General features: G+C 37.1%; 1 protein-coding gene across 1 annotated transcript; it reads right to left on the bottom strand.

The window, feature by feature from the left end:
- Positions 1 to 350: 350 nt before the first annotated feature.
- On the bottom strand, positions 351 to 25,832 carry COQ3 (coenzyme Q3, methyltransferase). Its single transcript, XM_025925825.2, has 7 exons — positions 25,502 to 25,832; positions 19,336 to 19,462; positions 16,922 to 17,074; positions 14,140 to 14,239; positions 12,690 to 12,932; positions 2,335 to 2,494; positions 351 to 1,142 (listed from the first exon to the last, which is right to left on the bottom strand). The coding sequence occupies exons 1-7, from the start codon at positions 25,713 to 25,715 to the stop codon at positions 922 to 924; spliced, it is 1,218 nt and encodes a 405-aa protein (XP_025781610.2). The 5' UTR covers positions 25,716 to 25,832; the 3' UTR covers positions 351 to 921.
- Between the last annotated feature and the right edge of the window lie 258 nt (positions 25,833 to 26,090).

The raw sequence follows: 26,090 nt of genomic DNA on the forward strand, positions 1-26,090 counted from the left end.
CAAAGGAAGATAGAAAACATGAGCTTAAAGGTAAAAATGCTAGGAAGTTAAAAGCTTACCTTCTACCTGGGTCACATGAATTCAGTCCATGTTTGTCACACTGGGTCAACAGCCTCTATGAATGTCCTTATATAGCATCGGGACTTTCAGAAAAAGCCAGAGACTCTCAAATTTCAAGAGGCATAAAAATATATTTCAAGTCAGTCTCTTTAATTATAAAAATGTTAGCCAAAGAAGAAAATATCCATGACTGAATTTTTAATTGAGTCTTAAAAAGTCCTTTCTACTTAAAAAAAAAAAAAGTCACAATAAAACATTTATGGAACTGTATAGAAGAAGTATGTCCAACATAATCCAAATTTCTTGATTTTAATGTTTGAATTCAAATCCAGCATACATTTAACTATCCATTTGCTTTCCAACAAACTAAAATTTAAAGGAAAAAATACATTTTCTCTTCCCAAATATAAGTGGCATAAAACTATATTTGGTTTCTTAAGTCAGAAGCATAAATGCCTTTAGCTAAAACCCAATAAAGAACACAGATAATGCAGACTCCTTTAAATTAAAACACATTACAGCATGTTTATATATATATATGTGCATATATGCTGGATGAGTATATATAATTTGTAAAATGAAGTAAAATATGCACATTCTATTTATATAACCAAGGCTGAGGAATTTAAACGCCTAGATTATACAATACCTTGACAAAACTTTTTTTTTTTTTACCATATATCATAAAATAATCCCTTGAAAGTAGCTACTAGATGAAACAACAAAAACTTTTATCCAAGGTTTAGCCCTTTTTATGGACTTTCTTTTCTTCATGATCCTCTCACAAAAGGGAAATTATATATTTTTTCCAAATGTGAACACCAGACTTTCAAGCCATAGCATGCAGAACTTAGAAACCATTCATTTCTTCAACTCCTCCTGAGCACCTGTGTTGGTGGAGTCTTGGCCTCTAAGCTCCTCTGTTTCCCCCTTGAAAACAAACTCATCAGGCACTGGGTGATCCTGTACCCCGGATTTCACAGCATGAGCTGCATAGTTAAGACTGGTGTTTTCACTCCAATGCCAGTAACCTGAGAATGGGTTGTAGAGCATTCCTGCCACACTTTGAACTGACAGACCATCTGAAAATAAATAAATAAATAAATAAATAAATAAATAAATAAATAAAATCAGAAAGAATAGATTTAATAAGTATTTATCTTCCAAATGCCAAGACTCTAATGCAACTCTGTATTTAAAAAGGATTCCTGACTCAACGGGAAAAAATACACACAGATCATTCCTTACTGTAACACAGAATATAACTCTAAAGCAGACTGCTTGGGTTCAAATCCCAGCCTGGCACCTATTAGATGGTGATGCTGAGCAAGTCACTTAACCTTTCTGAATCTCGGTCTTCTCACATGGACAGAACATATATTCATAGAGCTGTTGGAATTAGATGAGGTATGTGTATAAAGTAGCACAGTGCTCGGAATTTGGTAAGTACTTAATAAACATAAGCTGTTATTAGAAAACATCTGCCAAAAGTGATTGTTCCTATAAAGCATCTTAAAATACTTTTTCCTCCTGTTTTCAACAATACACTTACAGAAATCTTTAGAACTTCCTACATCACAGTGGACTGATAATAATCCAAGTAAAATCAATTTTGATATACTGTTATGTGAAAACAAAACCCGAGACATACATGAGTTTAAGTACTCAAATGGGATACCAAATGCCAACTAAATATTCTTACTTGACAGGAATTCCACATGTAAATCACAAGCTCACAATGTGCAAAGCAGAGCTAAGCACTGCAAGGCGTACAAAAAGGACAGTCTTGCCTTCATAGGCCACACAGGGGCTTAAAAATACCCAAAGAACCGTAATATAAGGCATGCTGTAAGTATCAAAAAATACTCAAAATGTGACCAAGAAGTTCAAAGTATATCTGAGTATGGAAGAACGAGAAAAAATAACATGTAAGATAAGCTGATACACACAGGGCCTCAACAAGACAAACTAAGGATGTGTAAGTAATAGACATTTCTACCTGATCCTTCAACAACTGAGGACTAAGCAAGCCAAAAAGTATTCATTGATCATCTGTGATTTGCTTGGCCCTCGGTTAGGTGTGCCCAGTAAGACAGAAGTGGTATCTAATACTTAATCCTAACTTCAAGGACTTTATGATCTGGTTAAGAGATGAAACCACCATCCAAGGAATAGTGGCCCATTTAATTAAGGGCTAGGTTGTGTGATTAATAATTATAGGTACATGAAAAGTTCAGCTAGGCCTTGAAAACTGGAAAAATTCTCAATACTTACTTGATTCCAGAATGCTCTCTAGCTTTTCAGGTGATACAAACTTCTCCCATGTATGAGTACCTTTTGGTACAATACCTGCAATTTGCTCTGCAAAAACAATTCCCAAGGCATAGGACAGCTGTGTTTTGTTGATTGTGGTAATGAATAAAGAACCACCAGGCTAAAAAAAAAAAAAGTATGGACAGAAGTAACATTTTAGATGTCAGGAGTATCATTTAGGTAAAGGCTTGGCTTCCTCCACCTCCTCCTTCCTTCCAAATAATTTAAGTGCAGTTAAGATACATAAGTATAAAGTGTAAGTTACCAAAATACTTTTCTTTTTTCTTTTGGGAAACTCATTATTAAAGGCCGTCTACTACAGATGTACTCACTGGGTTTATGCAACAGTGCTTACAACTTCTTAAAATCACACTCCTGTGACATGTTTATAGTATATACTTTCTTTTATACGTATCAAATATATTTATAATAAAAATATAGAAATGAGATCAGGCTACTCTTCCTTGTTACATGTCCACATTTACGGACTAACATATGTCAACACTGTTTTCTCTTTGGGTCCTGAGTCCGTCTGACTTGTTTGGTGCAGTAGACAGCCCCGCTCTCGTGCAGGTAACGCCAAGGCCTCTGACAAAAATGTTAGCGATTAAGGTTCGAGAGTTTTTTGTTTTGTTTTGATTTTATTAGTGTAAAGAATACAAAGAGATCAATATAAGCACTTAGATGAATACAAACCATTTATGAGACTATTTAGTCTGCCATTTTTTAGCGGCTGTATATGGTGTTTCCTATATTTATTCCCACAAATGGCAAACAGTAATGTCTCCTTCCTATTTTACATATTCTCATTAGTTCGATGGGGATAAAGTCACAAAGGTTCCTTGCAAAATAATTATCTATACATATGTGTGCATACAGATATATAAGGAGAGAGAAAATATCTCAAATACCACCCCAAAACCAAAAAAAAGATGAGACCCCAAAATATTGCAATGTGCCTTTATATTAAAAACTGAAATGTAAGATATTAGATATATAAGATACTATTGTAACTTTTCTATCTAAAACTCTAATATTCTAAAATATCTTATTAAGAATCACTCATATATGGGGCTCCTGGGTGGCTCAGTTGGTTGAGCGTCTGACTTTGGCTCAGGTCATGTTCTCATGGCTCATGAGTTTGAGCCCTGCATCTGGCTCTGTGCTGACAGCTTGGAGCCTGCTTCAGATTCTGTCTGTCTCTCTCTCTCCCTCTGCCCCTCCCCTGCTCGTGCTCTGTATCTCTCTCTCTCTCAAAATAAATAAACATTAAAAAAAACTTAAAAAAAAAAAAAAGAATCACTTATATGTTAGGATGCCTGGGTGGCTCAGTTGGTTAAGCGTCCGACTCTTGATTTCACTTCAGATCATGATCTCGTGGTTCGTGGGATTGAGCCCCACATCTGTGCTTACAGCACAGAGCCTGCTTGAGATTCTCTTTCTCCCTCTCTCTCTGCCCCTCCCCCGTTTGCCCTCTCTCTCCAAAAATAAATAAATTTTAAACAACAACAACAAAGAATCACTTACATGTCAATTGTATCTCAGTAGAGCCATGGAAAAAAATCACTTATGAATATCTAGTCTGTGTCCTACAAAATCTTATTCTAAGGTAAAAGGGGTAAGCAATGGTCATTTTTTAAATAGGCTTTTTATTAATGCAAAAATTAGTTTTAAATTCCACAATGCCAGCATTCCTATTACGTGTCAAAGAATCTCCATTCACATATACTGACTGGTATATAACACAAAAAATAAGGAGTTTTGCTTGGAAGATAGAAGATAAGCCTAATAAAACTCATTCAAGAGGAAACACCAAGAAACTGTAACAGATTGAAGGAGACTAAGGAGACGCAGCAACTAAATGCAATGCAGAATCCTGGATTGGATCCTGAAGAGAAAAATGGCATTACCAGAAACACTAATGAAATTTAACAAGGTATGGGGGTGCATGGGTGGCTCAGTGTGTTGAGTGTCAGACTTCGACTCAGGTCATGATATCACAGTTCAAGCGTTCGAGCCCCGTGTCAGGCTCTGTGCTGACAGCTCAGAACCTGGAGCCTGCTTCTGATCTGTGGCTCCCTCTCTCTGCCCCACCCTCGCTCGCGCTCTGTCTCTCGAAAATGAATAAACATTAAAAAAAATTTTTTTAACAAGGTCTGCAGTGCAGTTAATAGTATAATGTGAATGTTAATTCCTCAGCTTTGAGAAATAGGGCTAGGACTATGGTGAGTCAGGTGATGTGCCTAAGGAACAAAATCGAAGGAAGCACTCACTTTCTGGAGTGGGCAAGTGCAGGGCTGGCATGTAGGCATGGATGTCTCCTTCAGCTTTGTGCCCCTAGTTCCTGTCCTTACTATGAAATGTTAACAGGAGAAACTGGGGGACAGATATATGGGAACATTCTGTACAATCTTTGTAATCTTCTCTAAAACCAAACTTATTTAAAAAGGAGTATTTCTAAAAAGCTCTAATTACGTAAGAGCTAAGCATTTCGTTCTTTTAGATCTTGACCTTTAGGGTGTTACCTCTACATTAACAACAGAGTTAGAATAACAACAACAACAGCAGCAATACTTTAGGAGATTTATTTTTAAAAAATTTGGAACCACCTCGAGAGGACTATGTCTGTGGCAAATTATGTAAATGTAACAATGTAATGAGAAGAACCAGACTTGGAATCAAAAAATTAAGTGACATTAAGCCCCACTTAAGTGCCTAGTGAACTTTGACATAAAGCCCAAGTGACCTCTGGATTCTTGAGGTAAGATGGTAGACTTGGAGGATCCTGAGCTCATCTCTTCCCACGAACACACCAAGGCAACAACTACATTAATGCACTTCATTCTGAAGCCTGGCAAAACAGCTCTTCCACAGCTAAAGCTATAGAGAAAAAGCCACATTGAGAAGGGTAGGAGGGGCAGAGATGTGGTAGGGAACGAAACCCTTGGCACGGTAACCTATAAATTGGAAGGGATATCACAGGCTCAGAGGTCTACCTTGAGAAGCAAGGGGATCAAGTCCCACCTTGGACACTCCTAGCCCCAGGGACCCACACTGACAAGATGAACCCCCATAATGTCTAGCTTTGAAATTCAGAGGGGTTTAACTCTGGGAGAGGCAAAAGTCTGTAGGAAACCAAGACTCTATTCTTTTTTTTTTTTTTTTTTTTCAACGTTTATTTATTTTTGGGACAGAGAAAGACAGAGCATGAACGGGGGAGGGGCAGAGAGAGAGGGAGACACAGAATCGGAAACAGGCTCCAGGCTCTGAGCCATCAGCCCAGAGCCTGACGCGGGGCTCGAACTCACGGACTGCGAGATCGTGACCTGGCTGAAGTCGGACGCTTAACCGACTGCGCCACCCAGGCGCCCCCCAAGACTCTATTCTTAAAGGGCTAGCACAATACCTCAGCCGGGCCAACATCCAGCACATAGACAGCAGTTTGAGAAGTACCAATGTTATACATGAAGGAGATTTATTGACTAATTTTAGGGTATGTGCTGGAAAGGCAGGAATCTGCAGGAGCTTTCTTCAGCAATGGAAGTACTGGTGGGTGCCATTTTTCTTACCTTCCTTCAGCCTAGCTGGCCTGATACTTGTGGGAGCCAGTTCTGACACTCTCCATCTATCTTGCTAACACCACTCACCCTGCCCTGGCATTCCCCTGTGGACCTATCTGCCCTGGAAGGTGACCCTCCAAAGTGACTCCCACCCTGCCACACCCAAAGCTACTGCCCCACCACACCTAGTGGCACCACTCCTACCCTGGGGAGTGGATGGGCAGCCCCACATACCAGCATGTGGGCAGAAACTGCAGCTGAGCCACTCAGCCAGCGTGGCTGGGAAACTGCCCTGTATGCCAGTGTGCCTACGGAAGCCACAGCTGATCACTGCAGACAGCTAGGCTGAGGATCAACCCTGCCTACCAGAACTTGCAGAGTTATAGCCCAGTCACAACACAAGGGCGCACAAAGCCCATACAGGGGACACCCAGACAGTCCCAAACAAGATAAACCCAAGGATATCCACACCAAGATACATAATAATTAAAATGTCAAAAAATGAAGACATGCCAGAAGGGAGTGGCATGATATATTCAAAGAGATGAAAAGAAAAAACCTACAATTAAGAATACTCTACCTGGCAAGGTTAATATTCAGAATTGAAAGACATATAAAGAGTTTCCCAAACAAAAGTTAAAAGAAGTTCATCATCCCTAAACTGGCCTTCTAAGAAATGTTAAAGGGATATCTTTATGCAGAAAAGAAAAGGCCATAACTAGAAGTAAGAAAATTTTAAAAGGTAAAAAATTTCACTAGTAAAAGCAAATATATATATAGTAAAGGTAGTAGATTAAGCATTATAAAAGTTAGTATAAAGGTTAAAAGACAAAAGTAGTGGGGCGCCTGGGTGGCTTGGTCGGTTAAGCGTCGGACTTCGGCTCAGGTCATGATCTCACGGACCGTGAGTTCGAGCCCCGCGTCGGGCTCTGTGCTGACAGCTCAGAGCCTGGAGCCTGTTTCAGATTCTGTGTCCTCCTCTCTCTCTGCCCCTCCCCTGTTCATGCTCTGTCTCTTTCTGTCTCAAAAATAAATAAACGTTTAAAAAAAAAAAAAGACAAAAGCAGTAAAATCAATTATATCTACAAAACTTAGTTAAGAAATACACAATATAAAAATATGTAAAATAAGGTGTCATAAAATGTAGAGGGGGTAGTAAAAATGTAGTGATTTTAGAATGTGTTCAAACTTAAGTGACCATCAACTTAAAATAGACTTCTATATATGTAGAATGTTATATATGAACCTCCTAGTAATCAAAAACCAAAAACCTAGGGGCGCCTGGGTGGCGCAGTCGGTTAAGCGTCCGACTTCAGCCAGGTCACGATCTCACGGTCCGGGAGTTCGAGCCCCACGTCAGGCCCTGGGCTGATGGCTCAGAGCCTGGAGCCTGTTTCCGATTCTGTGTCTCCCTCTCTCTCTGCCCCTCCCCCGTTCATGCTCTGTCTCTCTCTGTCCTGAAAATAAATAAACGTTGGGAAAAAAAAAAAAAAAATTAAAAAAAAAAAACACCAAAAACCTATAAGAGACACATGAAAAATAAAGAGAAAGGAATCCAAGCATAGCACTAAAGACAGTCATCAACCACAAGGACAGAAAGCAAGAGAAGAACAGAGAACTAAAAAAAAAAAAACCTCAGAATACAATTAACATACTGTCATACCTATCAGTAATTTAAATGTAAATGAACTAAATGTTCCAGTCAAAAGACACAGAGTGATGAATGGATAAAAACACAAAACTTATCTATTTGCTGCTTCTAAGAGACTGGCTTCAGACCTAAAGAGCATAAAGGCCGAAAGTGAAGGGGTAGAAAAAGATAATCCATGCAAATGGAAGCAAAGAAAAAGAAAGCTGTAGCAATATATACATCAGACAATAGACTTTAGAACAAAGACTACAACAAGAGACAAAGGGCACTAATAATGATAAAGGAATCAATCTAACAAGAAAATGTAACAATTGTAAATATATACACAACCAACAAGAGAGGACCTAAACACATAAAGCAAATATTAACAGACATAAATGGAGAAATTGCCAGTAATATAATAGTAAGAGACTTTAATACCCATCCCACATACATCAATAGATAAGAGCATCCAGACAGAAAATCAATAAAGAAACAGCTCTTTTGATTTATACATTAGACCAGATAGACTTAATAGGGAGATACAGAACATTCATGTAAAAATAGCAGAATAGGGGCACCTGGGGTGGCTCAGGCAGTTGAGTGTCCAACTTTGGTCCAGGTCACGATCTTGTGGTTCATGAGTTCGAGCCCCGCATCAAGCTCTGTGCTGACAGCTCAGAGCCTGCAGCCTGCTTTGGATTCTGTGTCTCCTTCTCTCTCCGCCCCTCCCCTGCCCGTGCTCGCTCTCTCTCTCTCTCTCTCTCTCTTTCTCTCTCTCAAAAATAAATTTAAAAAAACATTAAAAAAAATTTTAATAGCAGAATATACATTCTTTTCAAGTGCACATGGAACATCCTCCAGGATAGATCTCCTCAGGCCACAAAACAAAAATCGATCAATTTAAGAAGACTGAAATCATATCATCTTTTTTGACCACAACAGAAATAAACTAAAAACACTGGAAAAAACACAAACACATAGAGGCTAAACAATATGCAACAAAACAACCCATGGGTCAATAAAAAAATCAGGGAGTAAACTTAAAAAAATACCTGGAGAGATATGAAAATGGAAACAAAATGGTTCAAAATCTTTGGGACACAGCAAAAGCTGTTCTAAGAGGGAAGTTTATGGCAATGACTGACTCTAAAGAAACAAGAAAAATCTTAAATAAAACAATCTAACCTTACACCTAAAGGAACCAGGAAAAGAATAAACAAAGCCCCAAGTTAATAGAAGGAAGAAAATAATAAAGATCAAAGCATAAAAACATGAAATAGAGACTAAAAAAAAAAAAAAAGAAAAAGAAAATATCAATGAAACTTAAAGCTGGTTCTTTGAAAACACAAACAAAATTGATACACTTTTAGCCAGACTCATCAAGAAAAAAAGAGAGGATTCAAATAAATAAAATCAGAATGAAAGAATAAAAGTTATAACTGGCACTACAGAAATGCAAAGGATTATAAGAACAACTATGAAAAATTCAGTGCCAACTAACTGGACAACCTAGTAGAAATGGGTAAATACCTAGAAGCACACAATCTTCCCAGCCTGAATCAGGAAGAAATAGAAAATCTGAACTGATCAATTACCAGTAACAAAATTGAGTCAGTAATTTAAAAACTCCCAAGAAACAAAAGTCCAAGATCAGATAGCTTCATAAGTGAATTTTACCAAATATTTAAAGAGTTAAAGCCTATCCTTTTCAAAACTATTCCAAAAAATAGAAGAGGAATAAATGCTTCCAAATTTCTTGTATAAGGGCAACATGACCCTGATACCAAAACCAGACAAAAACACTGCAAGAAAATTACAGACCAACATCCTAATAACCAAATTCAATAATACTTTAAAAGGATCACTCACCATGATCAAGTGGCATTTATTTCAGAGATGCAAGAATGGTTCACTATGTGCAAGTGAACAAACATGATACAAGACATTAACAAAATGAAGAATGAAAATCATACGACCATCTCAATAGATGCAGAAAAAGCATTTGACAAAATTTAACATGTTTATGATAAAAATGTTCAACAAAGTGGGTATAGAGAAAACATATCTCAACAGAATAAATCCATATGTGAAAAACCCACAGCTAACATCACATTCAATGATGAAAAGCTGAAAGCTTTTCCTCTAACATAAGGAACAAGGCAAGGATGTCCACTCTTGTCACTTTTATCCAACGTAGTACTGGAAATCCTAGCTGTAGCAATCAGCCAAGGTAAAGAAATAAAAGGCATTCCAATTGGTAAGGAAGAAGTAAAACTGTTACTATTTGCAGATGACATGTTATATATAGAAAACCCTAGACTCCACCAAAAACTATTAGAGCTAACAAATGAATTTAGTAAAGTTACAGGATATAAAATTAATTTAGAGAAATTGGTTGCATTTCTATACACTAATAATGAACTAGCAGAAAGAGAAATCAACCTCATTTACAACGGGTTCAAAAAAGAATAAAATACCTAGGAATTAATTTAACCAAGGAAGCGAAAGACCTAAACTCTGAAAATTATAAGACAATGATGAAAGAAACTGAAGACAACACAAATAAATGGAAAGATACACCATGCTTACGGATGGGAAGAATTAATATTGTTAAAATGTCTACATTACACAAAGCAATCTATAGATTCAATGCAATCTCTACCAAATTCCAAAAGTATTGGTTAAAGAACTAGAAGAAATAATCCTAAAATTTGTATGAAACCTCAAAAGACCCCAAATCTTGAGAAATAATGAAGCTGGAGGTACACAACCCAAGATTTCAAACTATACCACAAACTACAGTAATTAAAATAATATGGTACTGGCACAAAAATATATCAACAGAACAGAATGGAGAACTCAAAAATAAATCCAAGCTTATATGGTCAATTAACCTACAACAAAGGAGGCAAGAACATACAATGGAAAATGGTGCTAGGAAAACTTGACAGCTATATGCAAAAGAGTGAAACTAGACCACGTTCTTACACCATACAAAAAAATAAACTCAAAATGGATTAAAGGCCTAAATCTAAGACCTGAAGCCATAAAACTCCTAAAAGAAAACATACGCAGCATGTTAAATAAAGAAAACATATGCAGCATGTTAAATAAAGCATCAGCTTTAGCAATATTTCTCTGGATTTGTTTTCTCAGGCAAGGGAAAGGAAAGCAAAAATAAACAATTGTGATTACATTAAACTAAAAAAAAAGAAAACCATCAACAAAATAAAAAGGCAACATACTAAATGGGAGATGTTTGCAAATGATATAATTGATAAGGAGTTAATATCCAAAATATATAAAGAACTGCTACAACTCAACACCAAAAAAATCAATCCGATTGAAAAACAGTAGAAGACGTGGATAGGCATTTTTCCAAAGAAATATAGATGACCAACATGAAAAAGTGCTCAACATCACTAATCATCAGGGAAATACAAATCAAAACTCTAATTAGATATCATCTCACACCTGTAGGAATGACTAGTACCAAAAAGACAAGAAATAACAAGTGTTGATGAGAATATGGAGAGAAAAGAAACACTGTGCACTGGTGGTGGGAATGTTAATTAGTACAGCCACTATGAAAAACACATGGAGGTTCTTTCAAAAAATTAAAATAGAAATGCCATAGAATCTAGCAATTCCACTTCTGGATATTTACCTGAAGAAAACAAACACGAATTTGAAACACATATGCACCCCTATATTTACTGCAGCATTATTTACAATAGCCAAGATATGGAAGCAACGTAGTGTCCATCAATACATGAATGGATAAAGAATACATTGTATACCATCAAGTATTACTCACGATAAAACAAAAATAAGATCTTGCTATTTGCAACAACACGGATAGACATAGAGGGAATTATGCTAAGTAAAATAAGTCAGACAGATAAAGACAAACACCATATGATTTAACTTACCTGTGAAATCTAAAAAACAAAACAAATGAACAAACAAAAACTAGAAACATACGCATAAATACAGATAACTGGGGATTGCCAGAAGAGAGACGGGTGGGAGACAGGCAAAATAGGTGAAGGGGATTCAGAGATATAAATTTCCAGTCATAGAACAAGTAAGTCATGAAGATGAAAAGTACAGCATAGAGAAAACAGTAATACTATAGTAACTTTTTATGGTGACAGATGGGAAGTACACTTATTGTGGTGAGCATTTCATAATGTATATAATTGCAAATCAATATGTTATATGCCTGAAACTAATACAATATTGTATGTCAACTATACCTAAATTAAAAAACCCAAAAGACCAAGTAAACTCTGATATCTCTCAAATATTGATCTCCTTTGGTCCAAGTTGGTCACACCAGTACCAATACCAGTACCTGCTTACTGGTCACACCAGTACCAGTACCTGCTTACCTTCCTCACCTGGTTGTAGGGAAAATCAATGAAATCATATATATGAAGTATTCTTTTATAAGCTAAAAACTGTTATATATATCACATACAGAGATACTTAAGAAATGCTAAGTCAACTTACACTACTAATGGTTTTATTGATTTTTAAGTATTAATCCAAATCAATTTCTTAATAATTGTCATTCAATATCTTATTATTTTATTTTATTTTATTTTTTTAAGTTTATTTATTTTTCACAGAGAGAGAGAGTGCAAGCGTGAGCTAGGGAGGGGCAGAGAGAGAGGGAGACACAGAATCGGAAGCAGGCTCCAGGCTCTGAGCTGTCAGCACAGAGCCTGACGCGGGGCTCGAACTCACGAACCGTGAGATGATGACCTGAGCTGAAGTCGGACGCTTAACTGACTGAGCCACCCAGGCGCCCCTCATTCAGTATCTATCAGGTATTTAATCCGGATTATACCAATGGAAAACTACCACTTTAAATCTATTGTTTATAATTATAATGTTCAGCACCAACACTTCCCAAGATTCTTAGATATCAAGATACTGTATCTGGAAAACCCTGGTATTGAGTGCAAGCTGAGAAGCAGAAGTAACTGCAGCAGAGATGCTATCCCCTAATCTTAGCTTCCTGGTTTCACGTATTATGAAATATTTACTGCTATGAATACATACACACACTCAAAAAACAAACAAACAAACAAACAAGTAAACCTAGTAAGTCTTACTTTTAACACTTGACAGCAGCACTGTATAAATGTTTCTAGATCAATCACATGCTCTACAACTTCAGAAGCTACAACAGCATCAAATGCTTCTGTTGTCTCTTCCACAATCTCTTCCAGGGAACATGCTCTGTACTCTATTCTCTTATCTAGGATTGGATCAAATGATTTATGGTGCTGTGCTGTCTTAATGTTCTCATCCACAGGATCGATTCCAGTAACTGAAGCTCCAAGCCGCCCTAGAGGCTAATTGGATAAAAAACTGTTATCCTCACGAAGAAAACAGAACACATGTTGGCAATAAAAAGCTTATCAAAAAGGAAACAAGATTAATCATGAGGGAATAATTATTGGAGACTGTTTATGGGTACATGGAAGTTCATTAGACCATTTTCTCTAGTTTGTATACATTTGACAATTACCATAATAAGAAGCTTAAGAGTGAAAAATAATCACAACAAAAAAACCTATGAAGAATTATTTGAGAATAGCGAGGAGCCGGGGAAAAGTTCTATTTTAACTCATTTTATTTTAGTAGGCTCCACACCCAATGTGGGGCTTGAACTCACAACCCTGAGATTAAGAGTTGTATGCTCTATCGATTAAGCCAGCCAGGCACCCCTCTATAGATACAATTACAAGCACATAATACAGTATTAACATATTTAAAGTGCACAAAAAGTTATTGTGTTGATAGCAGACAACAAAATAGAGCTGCCTGGCATAAATATAAGTTAAAGCAAATATTTAAAAAAAAAATTTTTTTTTCAACATTTTTTTTTTTTATTTATTTTTGGGACAGAGAGAGACAGAGCATGAACGGGAGAGGGGCAGAGAGAGAGGGAGACACAGAATCGGAAACAGGCTCCAGGCTCCGAGTCATCAGCCCAGAGCCTGACGCGGGGCTCGAACTCACGAACCGCGAGATCGTGACCTGGCTGAAGTCGGACGCTTAACCGACTGCGCCACCCAGGCGCCCCAAGCAAATATTTTTTAAAGGGAGTGAATGAGTATTCTTCCAAGTACTCTAAAGCACTTGAGAAGAGGAGAGAACCCCACAAGCAGGCAATACTCTTAGGTTTTGATACTGAAATAAATGCAAAGGAATAGCTTATCATTGCATTTAAACCAGTGGAAACTGCCTAATCTCTTAGAAGAGACAAAAAAATTATCAAAGCTATTTGAATGACCAGTGTCCAATTTTGTGCAAAAACAAACAACAAAAAAAAACCAAAAAAATCCTCACTATAATTTTCTGAAATTTTTATATATATTTGTCAAGAAAGTAAAAAGCATGTATTAATGTTACAATGGTAAAAATATTAAGAACATTATGCATTTTGTTTTTTTTAACAAACAATACTATTTATTAAACAAATAAATGAGTCAGAAGCCTATTTTTTCTCAAAATCTTTCCCAGTTAAAAATGGCAGGAAAGTTGTAAATTACTTACTTCAGTTAATAATCCACCACCACAGCCAACATCAAGAATCTTCATCCCAGACAAAGGTTTGCCTGGCTGGTGATCAGCAACTGTTTTTAAAAGATTGTCTCTTTTTTTTAAATCCAAAACATATAAAAGAAAGTTATTAATTTTGTCAATAAAATCTTAAAAAAAATTTTTAATGTTTATTTATTTTTGAGAGAGGGACGCAGACAGAGTGCGAGCCGGGGAAGGGCAGAGAGCGGGAGACACAGAATTGGAAGCAGGCAGCACAGAGCCTGATACAGGGCTCAATTCATGAACTGTGAGATCATGACGCCCGCTGAAGTCTGACACTTAACCCACTGAGCCACCTACGCAGCCCTGTCAATAAAATCCTAAAAGTGTACAATTTTCAAGGAAACATTAAACTCTTATTTTAAATGGATTATTGATTTTGGGGGGTAAAAAGACCTTTTATTTTCAGCATTAAATTACTTTTTTAATTATCAAAAGCAGTAATAATTATGAGTTGTTACTTTAGTAGTAATCTAAAGGAAAACTAAAAACAATTTAGTTTTTATCTGCTTGAAATAGGTCAACTGGGGCATCGAGGACCTACACTGTCAGTACTAACTAGACCCATTTCATGTCAGCAACAAATAGGCTATTTTATAGGGCTTAGACGTAACATACTGGTGATCTATATTTTCAGATTTTACCTATAGTCCCTTCTAAATTGATTCTCTTTTGATCTTCTAAGTTAGTAATGTTTTCATGATCATGTAAATAGGCATCCAAATCAAGTTAACTTAATTCTAAAATAATCATAGTAATACTTTACCACATTCAAAAACAGAAGCACACACACATACACCCACAAATATATACCTAACATATGTAAACTAGACTTTTAAGTTGGACTATATATGAATTTTATTTATACTTTAATGAGGATACCTTAGAATATCTTTTTTGTCTTTTTTTTTTTTTTTTTTTTTTTAAGAAGGCTCAATGTAGGGCTTAAATTTACAACTCTGATATTAAGAGTTGCATGCTCTACTGAGCCAGCCAGGTGCCCCAGGATCTTTTATTGCTATTAACATTGACTGACTTATAAGAATAACCTACATAGTCGTTAAGTAGATAATATCAGAATGTTATACAGAGAGGATCAATTTCAAATGAAGTCCAACCCATTCTTCACAGATGGGCTAAAATGACTCCTTTATATTATAATTTAGATCATATCACTCCCCTTCAATGGCTTCCAATTATGCTCAGAATAAAATCTACATTTCTAACCATAACTTATACTTCCTTGGATAATCTGTTTTAGTGTGATGTCTAAATACAGACAGAGAATAGTTATTCTCAAACGGAATGTGCATCAGAATCACCTGAAAGGGTCGCTAAAACACAGACTGCCAACCCCCCAGGGCAGGAGGGCCAGGGCAAGACCTGAGGATTTTGTATTCCTCACAAGTTCCCAGGTAATACTTATGTTGCTAGTCCAGGGCCCACACCTTTAGAACCGTGGATCTAGCCTAACAAAATGATATTTCTACCTTTTTCTTAGTGTTTCAGTGATGCACTAATTCAGGGGTAATAGAAAGGTGATAATATATCCCTTTTGCTTCACTGAGTCTGGATGAACCAGTAAAAAACAATGAAGAAGTTCCTTAACGGCAATCTGAGTCAGACATTCTGTGTCTATAACAGTGCCTTGCTCATACTGGGTGCTCAAAAAATTTCTTTAAAAATTTTTAAGTTTATTTATTTATTTTGAGAGAGAAAGAGAGGGTGGGAGGAGCGGGACAGAGAGAGAGGGAGAGAGATTGAGAATCCCAAGCAGGCTCTGCACTGTCGGCACAGAGCCCAACGCGGGGCTGGAGCCTGCAAACAGATCATGGCCTGAGCCAAAACCAAGAGTCTGACGATTAACTGACAGAGCCACCCAGGTGCCCCTAATAAATAAATAAATGGACAAAAAACCGAATTAACAATTCCTTGATAAATGGAGTCTGATTAACCCTTGTCTTTATCTCCCACAGAAAACTGTAAGTTTCTGAAGAACATGGATTATGTTTCAAATGATGAGTATCTTAGTAGAGTCCCCCAAGCTTTGTACAAGATAAGTTCTCAATAAATATTTGTTGAATTGAATTGTCACAGTAGTATATTCCCTTTATCAAGACTGCCTAGGGGCGCCTGGGTGGCTCATTCAGTTAAAAGTCTGACTTTGGCTCAGGTCATGATCTCGCCATCTGTGAGTTTGAGCCTGGCTTCAGGCTCTGTGCTGACAGCTCAGAGCCTTGAGACTGCTGCGGATTCTGTGTCCCCCCCACCCCCCCGGCCCCCGCCTTTGCCCCTCCACCAGTCATGCTCTGTTTCGCTCTCTCAAAAATAAATAAATGTTAAAAAAAAATTTTTTTTAAAAGACTGTCTAAACATCAAAGTCAGTATAAAATGACCTTGATACCATAGGATCCTAGTTCCTTTTCATAAGGATTTAATTCTAATTAACCTGAAATTGTCCAAAATGCTTCAAGTTAACTAATAAAAGCAGCCTAGATTTTAGGTAATGTTATTAGAAAATTAATGACTTCAAACAATGGACAATGAAAAGAATGTCTCCCTCCAATTTCCAAAGCAAACTTAAAATGGAGCATTTTGAACCTAAGTATAAACCAAGAGAAAAATAAACTAAGATACATATTTTAAAAATATGTATTTTATTTTAAAAATAAAATAAGATACATTATTGAAAAGAATTATATTTTAAAAGACTGAAGAGTTTCTGGAACATTACCTAATAAATGGCACCCTCAGGTCATTCATAGAATGAAGAGGTGCATATATTCCTTGTTCATCCCACCACCTGTGAGCCAGAGCCAGGAATGTTTTTACCTCACTGCTGTCTACAGTGGTCCGAGAAGTACTGTACAGTCTTGTCCAAGGGTACCTAAGAGGTCAAAATAAAGAGCCAGGCAAAAATAGACATTTAAAACAATGTAACAGGGGATATATTATGTAGGCAGATGTTCTAATTTATAATTTATTAGATTTTAAATACACGTGTTGCTCATTTTTGATGCTTTAAAACCAAGTTTTCTTATAATCACACTACAAAAAAATATATACATATTTATAAACACACACATATATACACATATATATTTATACACATATATATTCACAGATGAAACAAAGTTAATTTGCTTTCAAAGTAAATTACAACAAAAATGGAATGCTACAAAACTTGGCCTTCTAGGTCACATCTAACAGCAATGATGATAATAATAATATAAATAGGAATAGTAGTAATAGAAGTAGAAATAGTAATAGCAGTCATTTATTGTGCACTTACTAAATGCCAGGTACTATTTAAGAACTCCACATATGTCATATGTCATCTTATTTAACTGTCCTGGTAACTCTGTAAGGTAGATACTATTATTACCCCTATTACACAGAAAAGAAAAGGGAGGCTCAGAGAGGTTAAGTCAGAGTAGAGCCAGGATCTGAACCCAAGCGCCCCCATCTTTCTTCATTTCTAGTGCTATCACCCTAGTCCAAGCTACTATCGTCTCTTGCTTGAACTATTTATTGTCCTAGCTGTCTGCTAGGAAGCTGCCTGCTTCCTACCTCACCCCCCCCCCCCCACCCCCACCAATCTGTTCTCTACAATGCATCCAGAGTGTACTGAAATATAAATACAATCATGCTATTTTTCCACTTAAAATGCTTCCATGGTTTCCCAGTGACATGAGGAAAAAAACTCAAAATCCTTAGCACAGTCCACAATGCTCTGAATTATTTGGTCCCCAATTTCTTCCCTCCCCAAACCCACTTTCCACTACTCTACTCATCCTCCCCATTCCAGCCGCATGGGCCTTCTCTCATTTCCTTGCAGGGACCCTACTTGCTCCATCCTCAGATACTTTGTATATGTTGTTCTCTCTGCCTGGACCATTCTTCTCACATTCCCTTCCCTCCTCTGCATACCTAATTAATTCCTTTTCATCCTTCAGATCTTAGTTTAGATGTAATGCTATCTAAGAAGTCTTCCCTGACTCTCAAAACTGGGTCATATTTTAACCTCCATATAACTTTGTATTTCTTCATGGAGCTATGTGACAATTTGATTATGTCTCCTCACTAAGCACTACGAGGGCAAGACATGGACTGTCTCACTTACGATTTTATTCCTAGAGATTAGCACAGTTCCTAGAACACAGCTGGTACTCAGGAAACATCTGTCAAATGAATAATCTAATAAAAAAGGCCCAGGAAAGTATAGAATTCACCTAATTTTTTTTTTTTAATAAAATGGGGTCACACAGGGACTAAATAGGGATCAGATACTCTACCATATTCCATGTCAAAGTATATAATAGGAAAACACTCCAGAAGTTCTTGGGTAAGAAAGAATAAGGTTGTTACATTAGAATAAGTAATGCCTTCCTTTCAAATTTTTACCATGTTTTTCTTCGCTACATAGAGAACATTCTATACTGATTACTTATGATCCTTTTAAGAGTTAAATATCATGCTTCTTTAATACTGTCTTACGAATATTACCCTCTTTTTTCCATGCTTCATGAAATAATCAATGTCTAATTTATAATAGGTAACAGCATGTGGTTGGTCAGTTGACTACCAATGATTTCACATACACCCAATTTCAAAGGAGCTAGCTTATTTACAAGTAGACCATGCACTTGGGAAACACAGTTCATATCTTAACTCTATGCAGTATTTTTCACAAGGTTAGAAATTGCTTTATAAAATACAAATACAGAAAGACATTCTTTGATTCAGTCTTACCACCTAGAAACTGTATAATTACCCACCTGATCATATTTATGTTGTACCCAAATCCTTCATGATTTGAAGCATTACATTATTTCTATCTTGTCACAAATGAGGAAGTAAAAAGTATGTCTCTAGGTAATACAGTCTTACATTAAAAATAAAAGCCATATTTAAATATGGATGAAAGGTATGCACTAGATGCATACTGTATTACAACTTTTCTATAGATTTGAAATTTTCCAAATTTAAAAGTTGTTGGAAAAATGAGAATATTTAAATAAATAAAAGATACCTTAATCGAACCATATACACTATTTCATACTAACAGTGTTTATTAAACACAATCAATGCTAAACTATTATTGTACATAATTATGTAAATTTTTGCCACAGGAATGAATAAACTTACCTGTAAATTTTTATTCTATTCAAGCAGGCAAAAGTCATTCTATAGGATTTGAACCACATGATTCTGTATTCACTGAAAACCCATGGTTTAGTCTGTGGAGTCCAACTGAACTGATTCTCTGAATAAACTAAAAATAAAAATTATTAAATAAGCTCTATGCCCAACGGGGGCTCAAACTCACAATCTCAAGATCAAGAGTCACAAGCTTTACCAACTCAGCCAGCCAGGCACCCCTGAAGATAAAAATTAAGTGTCTAGAGAAAGCATTTCACAGTATAAATCCCTGATGGGCAGGGATTACACAATTGATAAACACAACTGATTACAATTGATAAACAAAAGGGTTTTCCCCTTAATTTGGGGTTTTATTCTAAAACATAAAATAAAGTCTTGCATTCTGCCATCTAACTCTAATCAGAAATTTCTGAAATGTAAATTATCAAAAAAAAGTAATGCATATGTAAAAGTTTTTCATGCCATTCGTCTCTGCACCAGCATTATGCTGCACAATTATAAAAACTCATATTCAAAACAAAACTGTGACCTTTTAAAACAAGGATAATATGAATTCAGAGATTTGTCAAAACTAGCTCAAATTCTGTCACGTTAGCTACATGAAATGGATTCATATATAGGCTGAATACCCTTTACAAAGGAAACACTGTGTGTGTGTGTGTGTGTGTGTGTGTGTGTGTATGTACACATATCATCCTAAAATAATCACTCATACAGTCTATATGTTCAAACTTACATAGAGACCTGCTTTATGAACTAGTTACTCTGCTGCGAACATAACAGTTGTTCAATGAACATTTAGACAAAATAGACCTTAGAGCAAATTACTAGGGACATTATAAAGTTCACTCAAACGATATTTTGACAATGGTGCAAAAGCAGTTCAATGGAGAAAATAGTCTTTTCAATAAATGGGGTTGAAACAATTGGATATCATAGACCAAAAAAGAAAATTTAAACCTAAATCTCACTTCTTATACAAAAATGAATTTAAAATGGATCATTGATCTAAATGTAAAACCATAATATTTAAAAGAAACTATTGAAGATCTTCATGATTTAGGATTAGGCAGAGAGTTCTTACATCTGACACCAAAAGCCCAATCCATAATAGAAAATACTGATTAAACTGGACTTAAAATTTAAAACTTTTGCCTTGCAAAAGACTCTGTTAAGAAAAACAAAAGACAAATCACAGACGGGGAGAAAATATTTGCAAAACACATACCCCACAAAGAACTTGTATCTGGAATATGTAAGGATATTCTCTAAACTCAACAGTAAAACCCAACTCTCATAAAACAAACAAGAACAACAACAAACGAAGGAATCCAATTATATAATGGGTGTGGGTATACAAAGTGGGTATAGAAAGACACGAAGAGACATTTCATCAAAGAGAAGATACAGATGCAAATAAGCACATGAAGAGACATGAAGTATCAATCGCCATTAGAGGAATACAAATGAAGGCTACTACATGCCTATCATGTTGGCTAAAACTTAATCACCCTCGTATAACCAAGGCTGCACTGGGATATGAAGCAACTAGATCTCTTACATATTGCTAGTGGGAATGTAAAATGATACAGATACTGTGGAAAGCAGTTTAGCACTTTAACCTATTCAAGTTAAACATACACTTGTCATACAAACCAACAATTCCATTCTTGGACATTTATCCTGGAGAAGCGAAAACTTATGTCCACACAAAAACCTGTATGTAAATGTTCACAGCAGCTTTATTCATAATAGCTAAAAACTGGAAACACCAAAATATCCTATGATAGGTGAATTGCTAAACAAACCGTGTTATACCCAGATCATGAAATACAAATCAGAAATCAAATCTGATACAAGAACTTGGGATAGATTTCAAGGGTATGTATTCAATGGGTGGGTGGGGGGGGGGCAATTTCAGAAGGTACATACTGTATGATTCTATTTATACAACACTCTTGAAATGGTAAAATTATAGTAATGGAGAACAGATTAATGATTGCCAAGGGTTAAGGTCAGGGTAGGGTCTGACTACAAAGGAGTAGTATTAGATTTCTTTGTGATTATGAACAGTTCCATATTCTGATTGTAGTGATTACACAAGTCTATATATGTGGTAACACACACACACACACACACACACACACACACACACACACACACAAGTGCATGTAAATGTGGTAAAATCCAAATCAGGTCTATGTTTTAATAATAGTATCATACTAATGTCAATTTTATGGCTTTTACAATGTATTGTGGTTAGGTAAGACATTATCACTGAAGAATTGAATGAAGGGCATATTGAAATTCTCTGTACTATTTTTGCAACTTCTTGTCTTAGAATATTTCACAATAAAAAATAATTTTAAAATTAAAAAGCACAAAAGGGTATACTACAAAGTACCTCGCCTACCTTGCTTTTTCCATCTATCGTGGTATCTTGGAGATTTCATAACAGAGCATAAAGAACTTCCTTTCTTCTTTTTTTTTTTTAAACATTTATTTTTGAGAGGGAGACAGTGTGCACTAGTGGAGGAGGGGCAGAGAGACGGGAGGACAGAGGATGTGAAGTAAAGCAGACTCTGTGCTGAAACAGAGAGCCTGATGTGGGGCTCAAACTCATGAACTGTAAGATCATGACCTGAGCCAAAGTCAGAAGCTTAACCAAGTGAGCCCCCCAGGCACCCCTCTCTTTCTTTTAGAGCTGCATAGTAATCCATTATATGGTTACCTCATAGTTTATTTAAGCAGTTCCCTATTAATGCATATTTATTCAGATTATTTACAAGTTTTTGCTATTTCCAAAACAGAAGACTGAATTCCACAGATGGGGCGCCTGGGTGGCTCAGTCGGTTGAGCATCCAACTTCAGCTCAGGTCATGATCTTGCGGTTTGTGGGTTGGGCTCTGTGCTGACAGCTCAGAGCCTGGAGCCTGCTTCGGATTCTGTGTCTCCCTCTCTCTCTGCCCACCCCCCCCCCCCCGCCCCCACTCACACTCTGTCTCTCTCTCCTTCAAAAATAAACATTAAAAAATTTTTTTAAAAAAAGATTGAATTCCACAGGTAATTTCATCTATTTTAGAGAGTACTTGTAGGTAAAATCCCAAGAATCACTGTGTTAAATGGAATGTGCATTTATAAATTTGTAATTGCCACTCATAGATGTTGAACCAGTTTGCAACCCCATGGGTAATATCAGTTTCTAGCGCTGGCTTCCTTCCCCACACCAACAGCCCATGCAATGTATTATCAAATGTTTTCCTTTGTTAATCCAATAGGCGAAAAAGGTATCCCAGTGTTATTTGAATTTATCATGAATGAGGTTTAATGTCCCTTCTTAATTTAACGGTGCTATATCTGAATGTTTGTGTTCTCCCCAAATTCATTTGTTGAAATCCTAACCCCTAAAGTGATATTAGGAGATGGGGCCTTTGGGAGGTGATGAGGGCTCATAATGGAGTCTTCATACAAGACCCCAGAAAGCAAGCTTGCCCCTCCTACCATGTGAGGACACAGGAAGAAGGCTCCATCTAAGCACCAGGAAATGAGCTTTTACCAGACACCAGATCTTGGAATTCCCAGTCTCCAGAACTGTGAGAAATAAATTTCTGTTGTTTATAAATCATCCAGTCTGTGGTATTTTGTTATAGTAATCAAATGGACGAAGACAAATGGTCATTTATATTTCACGGTTTGTCTTATCATCGTCTCTGAATATTTTTCTCCTGAGCTTTTATGTTTTTTTTGTTTTTGTTTTTGTTTTTTTTAATTTTGTTTTTTAATAGGATCTTCACAGTCTGGAACAAGGTCATTTCACCATTGTCAAAAAAAAAAGTTTGTGCTTCTAGGCCTTTCCTCATGTTATTCTCTCCCACCATTTCTATCCGTACTACCTTTTAAGACCCAGTTCAAATACCACCTCCTTTATGACTTTGGGTAGATAAATGAAACACTGTATTAGAGAATTATGTAAACTGTGATATGCATATAAGAATATATAAGGTATGACTACGCAACTGAGCATCAGAGATTTTAACACAGTACCTGCTCTGTACTCAGTGATGACCCCTACCTCCCCTTCACCTCCCTTATTGCTGTAAAACTAGCCCCTTGGTCATCAGTATTGCCAGAATTCTCAAGAGCTATAAAAACCACCACATCACACCTGAAAGAAACTGAGTTTGTATTAATAATTAGAATCCTACCAATTCATTCTCTACTTTGAATCTGTGATCCTTCTGGTACTTGAGATTTTAAAGAAATGGAGGAAAACTTCATTTAATTCATTCAAAACATCATTTACCCAGAGCCTATAACATACTACACCGACAGTGTAAGACCTCTACTCTGCCAATATCTTAGTTCCAGTAATCATCACTTATTATCTGGATTACTCTTAAGGTCTCCTTGAGCCTAGTCTTGTCTGCCACCATCTCACTTTCTACCCATCTGCCAAGTGTTCTTTCTTAAACACAAGTCTGATTATATTGCTCTTTCAGTAATTTCCCACTGTCCTCAAGATAAAGTCAATCTCAGGAGGTTTACATGGCCTTTCATTGACTTGTCATGTACTGAAAAGTCTGTCTCATCCCTTGCCACTCTCCACCCTCACCTCCAGCCCTCCTTTTCAAGGAACACTGCAGTTTCCCAGAAATCTCAAGATACTCAAGATGGTCCTTTGCCACTCCAACGACTTCTAAAATTGCCCAATTCCCTCAAGATAGCTTCCTAAATACCTTATTTAAAAAGTTTCCCTGATCCCAAATATGTATTAGATGCTCCTTTTATGTTCAGTCCCCAAATCTTAAAATATTTGTAATGTAGTTTTCTGAAATTCTGATTATAAAAGATGTTTACTGAAAAAATGTATTCTGACAACATATAATGATAAAATGATAGATTACCACTTCCACCACAGATCACTAATTTTGATGTAGCTCTGTTCTCTCTATATATAGTTCCACTTATATATCTCTAAGTTTATAATACATACTGATTTGTAACTTAACTTTCTTAACGCTATATCCTAATCATTTTTCCAAGTGGACACACATTGATTTACATCAATTTTATTGGCTGCACCATTTTTCATTGTATTGGAGCACCAACTTATCAGGTCTATTGGTGGGCCTGGAAGTTTCCCGTTTTGCCCATTATATCCTAATCTTAGTTTTATTCTAACATTACTTAAAGAGACATCAGAGGTATCATTCATTAAAAAAAAAAAAAAAAAAAAAAAAATTCCCAGTGCATGGCACACAGTATGTGTTAAATGAGTTTCAGGTAAAGAGTAATAAACTTAACTTTCTGGTTAACACTGGAAGTTAAATAATCAAACGGTCTTCTACAATCATCAGTTTCAGTACGTTATTTTCTTGATCTTACTTGCCAATAAGGTTTGCTGAATTAACCAAAAAAAGTAATATGGCTGCCTTAAATTCTTTCTAAAAAAAAAAAGGCAAGATACGTGCAAACAAAACAAAATACAACGCTATCAAGAATTATGAGACAGCAGGGGCGCCTGGGTGGCGCAGTCGGTTAAGCGTCCGACTTCAGCCAGGTCACGATCTCGCGGTCGTCCGTGGGTTCGAGCCCCGCGTCAGGCTCTGGGCTGATGGCTCAGAGCCTGGAGCCTGTTTCCGATTTTGTGTCTCCCTCTCTCTCTGCCCCTCCCCCGTTCATGCTCTGTCTCTCTCTGTCCCAAAAATAAATAAACGTTGAAAAAAAAAAAAAAAAAAAGAATTATGAGACAGCAGAGCTGGTGTCTTCCCGCTGCGGCAAAGGAAGAAAACAAACGACCTTCAGGACTCCAGCCAGCACGGAATGGTCGCCGGCTCTGGAGGCAAGGGCTCAACCAAAATGAAAACAAAGGTCACTGCCCACATGGCAGCGGCCCGGGGGCTGCGCCCTCTTTGGCCAGAACCACTAGTCCTCAGATAGTTTTCCCAACCTGTAGGAAGGGCAGGGCGAGAGCCCAGGCCGGACGTTCAACGGAGAGCGCAGGACCGAAAGTACCTTAGCGGTGTGACCCTGCACGGGGCTCAGCGACAACCCGCCGCCCTCTCCCGCGCCTGCGCGGAACAGCCTGCCCGCCCGGTGGGTTATATGTGAGGGACCTCCACCCGGCCGACGGGGTTAAAGTGACACTCACCTGCTGACGTGATTAAGCGAGTACTCTCAGTCTGTGTACCCCGGTACCTGGATATAACCACTCCTAAAAAACGATTCCCCGAGCAGCTTAGCTTGCGGCCTCCCCACATCGTGCGTGAAAGGATCCACCTCTTTTCCGGTCCCTCCCGCAAAAGATCCGCAACAGAAAGGTTCCGACCCACTCTCGCACTGTCTGGTGCCACTCTTAAAACCATGGTTGCATTAATTGGTGTTACATATACGTAGGACGATAGTTCCTCTTCACGCTCAACATCCAAATTGTGCACGCAATATAGTAAAACATTACGTGGTAATTATATAATAAAATAGTAAATGTTTCTATTATAAAGGAACTTCAAGTCTCTATTATGCCTATTTCTATATGACCACCTCAAACCTCATGGCTAAACATAGATGACACTACTTCGTACTATGTAAACTAGCTTTTATTCCCGTACAGATTTCATATTTAACAGAGGTCTCCCAAAGACATTTAGACGATTGTGTGCCACTGACCCTTAGAATCACAAAAGCACGGAAGCATCTTTCCTAACGGTGTAGAATTGCTTCCCCTTTCAAGGCCCTCAAAT

The sequence above is a fragment of the Puma concolor genome, chromosome B2, assembly GCF_028749965.1.
Source record: "Puma concolor isolate L17-30 chromosome B2, mPumCon1.1.hap2, whole genome shotgun sequence".
Taxonomy (NCBI): domain Eukaryota; kingdom Metazoa; phylum Chordata; class Mammalia; order Carnivora; family Felidae; genus Puma; species Puma concolor.